Source organism: Nothobranchius furzeri, chromosome 12 (genome assembly GCF_043380555.1).
Source record: "Nothobranchius furzeri strain GRZ-AD chromosome 12, NfurGRZ-RIMD1, whole genome shotgun sequence".
Taxonomy (NCBI): domain Eukaryota; kingdom Metazoa; phylum Chordata; class Actinopteri; order Cyprinodontiformes; family Nothobranchiidae; genus Nothobranchius; species Nothobranchius furzeri.
In genome coordinates this window covers 7,218,875-7,225,539 of record NC_091752.1, presented here as the reverse complement: position 1 = coordinate 7,225,539, position 6,665 = coordinate 7,218,875, and the positions used below count along the sequence as shown (strand labels likewise).

General features: G+C 42.1%; 1 protein-coding gene across 4 annotated transcripts in view; it reads right to left on the bottom strand.

Annotated features, from left to right (window-relative positions):
- Positions 1-5,163: 5,163 nt before the first annotated feature.
- Positions 5,164-6,665, bottom strand: part of ttc7a (tetratricopeptide repeat domain 7A) — an 89,077-nt gene continuing 87,575 nt past the window's right edge. For all 4 annotated transcript variants that reach the window (XM_054749923.2, XM_054749922.2, XM_054749921.2 and 1 more), the window contains one exon: positions 5,164-5,682. In XM_054749923.2, coding sequence (XP_054605898.2) covers positions 5,464-5,682 — 219 coding nt within the window. In that variant the 3' untranslated portion in view covers positions 5,164-5,463. The remainder of the gene's footprint in view (positions 5,683-6,665) is intronic.

The window sequence follows — 6,665 nt, the reverse complement described above, 5'->3', positions numbered from 1 at the left end:
CAAACAAGAGGATGGCTGCTAGGCAACCAACCCCCATCACATCACACGAGGGAAGTGGAGAGAGCAAGAGACACAAGCAGAGAGAGAGAGAGGAGCAGTGAGTTTGGAGAGAGAAGTCTGTGCTGGCAGTGTTACATAAGCCAGCCGCCGAGTCCCACTGCTCACATTAATGTGGTTAGGCACTCGGAAGTGATGTCCATTAGTCACAAGTGACAAGGCAGGTGAAGAAAATGCATCCAGCTGTGATTAAACAAAATCTTGTTGCAAATGAAGAGAAACGTGAGCTGGGGAGTCCTAATGGAAAACAAAACTCCAGAGGGATCAAAAGTTCACCGCTCATGGACACGTGTCCTTAAAATGCTCGTGTGGACATAAAATCTGCAAAAGGGTCGAATGTGTGACTGTGATGAAGTGGAAGTGCCGCTGTGACTGACAGACACACGAATACAACGCAGCGGTGTACAACACCCCGTCACAAACTGGGTTTACAGCTAAACTCGTCGTTTGTCGCCAACACAACAAGAATATGACTTACTCAGTCACAGCGCTCACATCCAAACATTATTAATTATGGATCCTTCTAGCTGCAAGGATCTGATGCATGCTCACAACTTTCTGCACAAACGAGACACATGACACATTCACAGCGAACAACAAAGAGTATTACGAGGCGGTTTCGTGCAAAGGCTCTGGAATGTTTGTGATGAGTGTTTTTGACGAAATAAAACATCTAAAACATCTGAGTTAAGAAACATTTGCATTCAAGCAGGGATGGCCGCATCGTTGCATTTGTAGGACAGACAGGAGCGGTCCTGTGTTAAATTAGAACTCAGAAACTACAAATAATCTTTTTCTGGACCTTGACAATTGATCGATCTTCTGCTCCAGATCCAGATTGATGGCAACCTGTTGTCTGTCAGAATTTGGCCTCCTTCCTCTTGAGGATTGGGAATTTCTCAGTGGGAATAAGGTCTGAGGAGTTTCCTGTGCCCAACTTGATGTTATGGTCCTGATCCACTTAGCTCTGACTTCATCCTTCTGGCCTGGTGCTCCTTCATGCTGGAGAGGACATGGTTCCTCACCAAACTGCTGTTGGATGGATGGAGGAGTTCCTCTGGGAGGATGTTTAGGTACCATTCTTTAGTCATGGCTGTTTTGAGGCTAAACCAGAACCAAACCCCATCTCCTGGACATTCTAAAAACATTTGGCCACAAATGTGGTGCGAGATGGAATTAGGCACCAGAGTCCACTAAAGGCGTTGTGACCTTTTATATGAAACACCAGTAGTTATGTAGGCTTCTCAGACTAGCCCTGTCCCTCCCTCTCTCTCTATTTAAGTTATTACTCAAAGTCCATTTTTAAGATCTGGCATTTCCGCACCTATTTTATTGTTGCTATGGGCTTTACCGACTATGTTTTATGCTTTTTTATGTTTTTAACGTTGATTATGCTTGTATTGTTATGTCTTCTGCTCACCTCTTCTCTGGCTAACGTCTCATCCCTCAAACAGGCGCGCCAGAGCTTTTCCCCCCGCAGAGATCGACTCACAAAGCATTCATTTATATTACTGTGGCAGAAGAGTTAAGTGCCCACTTTGTAATCGGAGGGTTGCAGGTTCAAACCCTGCTCAGTCAGTCACAGTGGTGTCCTTGGGCAAGACATTTCACCCTCCTCGACTGCTTGTGTGTGTGTGTGCGTGTGTGTGTATGAGAACAACTGTGTTGTAAAGAGCCTTTGAGGGGTTGAGGGGTAAACAACAATAACAGTAATAATAATAATTATATCTTTATAAATAAAGATATTATTATTATTATAAATTATTATTTATAAAGATATAATAATTATTAATAATAATAATTGTTGTTGTTGTTGTTATTGTTATTATTATTATTAAAAATAAGAATAATAATATCTGTATTCATAAAGATAATAATAATAATAATAATATCTTTATAAATAAATATATTATTATAATTATTATTGATAATTATATCTTTATTTACAAAGATATAATAATAATAATTGTTGTTGTTGTTATTATTATGATTAAAAATATGAATGAGAATATCTTTATTTATAAAGATATTAATAATAATAATAATAATAATAATAATAATAATATCTTTATTTATAAAAAGCTGTCCATCAAAGAGCTGAACAGCAGAGTATAAAAACATCATTAAAACATCCACACTGATGCATATGCATTAAAAATAACCCACTATTAAAAGTCAATTAAAATATGTAATAATCATAAATAATCATAAATAAGATGAGGTAAACAAGCTTTAAAAACGTCCACAGAGCATGCCTGCCTAATATGAGTGAACCTGGTATTTAATCAACAATGAAAATGTTGACAATTAGATCAAAACTTTGAATTCAGGAAAGCACACTCCTGTTAGGTGAAAGCTTAGAAAACAGACAGCAGTTGCATTTAAAAACTAACAACTGGACATTTTTGTGTAAAGTCAGCGTTCCCTGCAGCTGGAGCTGACATCGTTGTTTTCATTCCTGCTGATAAACATTCTGATGAATTTTTTAAGTCTAATTTTTACCGGTGCTGTCACCATCTGATGCTGGTGGCGATGACGTCCGCCCCAGGAGCCTTTGCTTGATGAAATACACAGAACTGAAAAATTCTGTCTAAATGTTTTTACCAAAACAGTCACATGTAGGTGAGTCTTATCAGTCATGCTAGCTCTGTTGTTTTTAGGTTAAGCCGAGTCTTTCCTTCCCACTGTCACCCTGTGGTTGCCGGCGTTGGAATTGGTTGAAAAGCTGCAGATTTGTTCCTAACCAGATAAATCCGACAGAGTGTGTTTGAATCTGCTGCTCCTCGTCCTCACCTGGGTCATGCACACCTGTTGTCTGCACACAGCAGAAAAACCAAACCACCATCACCGCTGTGACTACCTGACCTGACCCAGATGCAGGGCTGCTTTGGAAACATTGAGATGAGATCATCGACAGTAACCTGGAGGAGTTTACAGAGAACGTCGAGCTCTAGACGTTTGGCAGAACGTGGAAAGAGCCGGACTAAAACACGTACACTGATCAATATTGATCACGTGCAATAACAATTACATGTGCTATTTGAATTGACTCTATATGCAAAAATTCTGCTCACAAAATTGACCTGCACTGAACCCACCTAATGCTGCTACCCTGTGTATATATTTGTACATATTACTGTTGATTTTACAGTTAAAGTATTTTTTTGTATTCTTTTACATTTTGCATCAAAGGGAGTGGCACCACCCTAACCTTAACCCTAACCTTAACCCTAACCCTAACCCTATCCTGTACAACGACATGAAGGCTATTCTTATTCTGAAACTTATCAGGAAGGTGTGCAGGAACCAACGAGTCTCACTCAGCATGATCCAGGTCAGGACTGGAATGTTCTGCAGAAAGACCAACACACACTGATGAGCTGAAGATTTTTTTGTTGCCCCCCCCCCCCCCCTTCCCGTGCTCCTCCTAATGCCGACTCCTTTTGCTCTCCGGGTCCAAGAGAGGAGGCTCACTCAGAAATCTTTATCCTCTGCGACTCCAGCTAAAACCCAGCATGTATGAAATCCACAATTATGATCCCTGTGTCCCAGAAAGGAGTGTTGGTGAATCCAAACATCTACAGACCGGTTGGACTCACTCCAGTAATAACAATAACGTGTCTCCAGAGACGGGTTCTCTGCCAGTCTCCTGAAGCCTATGCTGGGCTGAGAGATCAGCTGAGGATGCCTTTTATCTCCATTCCCGACTGAGACACCTAGAAAATCAAAGAAAACCCTTTCATTTAGGACACCACCATTGGTAAGTTGTCAGACCTGACACTTTTGTCCTCCAGCTGATTCTGGATTGAGTGATTCTCCCTGAACAAAATGTGGCCCCTGCATCTTTGCGGTTTTCCTGGAGGGAGAACTCGAGCTGAATGAAGATCACTCATGAATGCTCGCCACTCCACCTCAGCTGGCAGCTCCCGATGTGGAGGAGCAGCGGCTCTAGCCCAGGATGTCCAAGCTGATCTCCTTCTCCTTCATCTTTCATTCATGATCTTGAGAGACTTGAACTCCTCGACGCGAGGTAGGACCGCTCTCCCAACCCGGAGCTGGTAGTCAACATTCTTCCAGTTGACAACCTTGGTTTTGGAGATGCTGATCCTAATCCTAGTCGTGGTGATTAACAGGCTTCTGCTTGATGACCTGCTGAGTGGGTGTGAATCAAGTGTTGGAGCGGAGAAACAACTGAAACATGCAGGATAATGGACTTCCAGAACCGGACTTGTCCACCCATCCTAGTCACTCAGCTGCTAACCTAATCAGGAAGAGCCCAATATCCCAGTCCAATATCATAACGATGCAACCTTCCTGAGGCATGTGGGTGAAGGACAAGCCTGACTACATAGAAGCTGAGAGAACAAGAGCCAGCCCAGAGTCGTGGGCTTTTTGACCTCCGAAGGTCTCTCCTGGTCGCCCAATATGTCGATGGCTGCCTGGGAAGAACAACGGTGACTTTAAAGCATCATCAGAGTGCTGGAAAATAAAAAGTGGGGAAGCTGAGTCCACTGCTGTCTTTGGAAGAGGCAAAAAGCCTCATCCACTCAGCCGTGAGACCATCTCTTTGAGCTGTTACCATCTGGCAGGAGCTATGGATCTGTTACAGATTCAAGGACCGTTTGTTCCCAATCGCCATCTGTACTCTAAATAAACACCCGTCCAATACTTCTGACTGTATGTGTTCTTGTCTGAGTGTCCAGGCTACCTTTTTTTAGTTGTATTTTTTTTTTGCTGTTTTTCTTGGCGTGGTGCTTTTGGACCTTTGGTGTTCATCTATTGAAGTTTTAACCCCAATTCTGAGCAGGCTGAGACAGTTGGGGAAAATGTGAAAACTAAATTCAGGAGAGGGATAAAATGTGTGTGTGAGACTTCTCTGTAAATGTAAACAAGTACAAACCAAACCAAACCACTGTGTGCATCTGGAACTTGTCCCATTGTCGGAAACCGAGACAGCTTTGGGAGGAGTTGGAGACTGAATGGTGTACAAAACGAGACGTAATCAGAACCCAAAACACATTTTGACCTCATTGATCATTTAGGTTGAACTGGATCACGGAGGGAAGGTCTGAAGAGATGAAAACAAATGAAGCAGGCATCATTAAGTTTCTTTAAATCTCATTTATTTTTATATCTTATTGGACAATCTATGAGAAAATAAAAGTCTAAAACCTTGAGGTGTTATACAGTGTTGATCTAGCAGCACACTGATGATAAATTATTACAGAATGTTAATCATCTTTATGCAACAAATAAATACACTGATGACATCATGATTTCAGCCAGTTTCTCAGTGAGAAAAGAAACAGATTAATTCCCAAACACACCAATAATTTACAGAACCACAAACAGGCCATTTTCTTTGGTGTGAGCACCCCAAACCTTCAGCTCATCTTCTCAGGCTGTTTAGAGCTCCCTGGGGATGATGGTGAAGGGTCGAATGGGGCAGGAGGCCTCCAGCTCCAGGGCTGTGAAGAAGCAATCTGAAGCCTCGCTGTGGTTCAAGGCCTGCAGAGCTTCGCCCAGGCCGCTCCACGCCTCATGGGAGGTGCTGTGCATCTGAACCGCATCTCTCAGGACCTTCTCACCAAGGTGGACTCGCCCAGTTTTCACCAGCAGATGACCCTGGACCACAGGGAAACACAAAAGCAGGTTGGATTTACATTGATAAACTACAATGTCAACCAAAGTCAGAAGTCATGCAATTAATTCACAACAGGAGCTTAAGTTTCAGTACTAGTCAGTGTGTTTGTTTGTGAGGGAGCTTTTAACATTTTGGTGTTTTAATTAAATATTTTAAAGAATCTATGTCAAGCACAATCAACTTTATAGAGATTTTGACCATGTTTTATAGTTATTTCCTCTTGAAAAACACTCCAAATGGGTTTTTAGGTTCTCACATGCATTTTCCTGTCTCAGCTGCAAACCTTCAGCTGGATATGGCATGTTTGCATCATCATATCTGGATCACCCCATCCCTGGACTGTAAACACTAACACCCGGTCTCTCTGTAGCTAGTGGGGAGGTATGGCCACAGTTGTGAGGGATTTCTTTCTTATTTAGTTTGCACTTTACTTATTGTCTAAAACCCAAAAAGTACTGCAAAGCAAGCATTTGGTTGCTTAAAGGGGGACCTAGGCAGTTTGGGCTTGCTTTTAGCACCCTCTAGTGTCCATTTGTAGACACGCTACACTGACATGTCTCCTCAGCCTTCCTTGGTGTCTACAGGAGTGATTCATTACTAATTTAAACAAATCAACTGTGTTCAAACATGCAGGAAATGTGCTGGAAGCAGACAGCGGCGCCAGGCATGTCAGCTCAATTTTCCCTAACAGAGCGGCCCGCCAGTCTGAAGTTGCAAGTGGAATATTCTGGCCACAGGGGGCGACAGGGGCTCGGTGGCCTTTCATCAGCCCTGTAAAGGGTCATTTTAGCACATACTGGCTCAAGAAAATAACTTCAAAATATGAAAAAGTTGCTAATCTCCCTTTAAGAAAACAAAATATTTCATTATGTCTAAATTAACCTGTAGATAACTGGATAAAAATGTTCTTGTTTTTTTAAGCAAAGTGCATAAAACTCACCTTAAAGACATCTAGGACTATAAA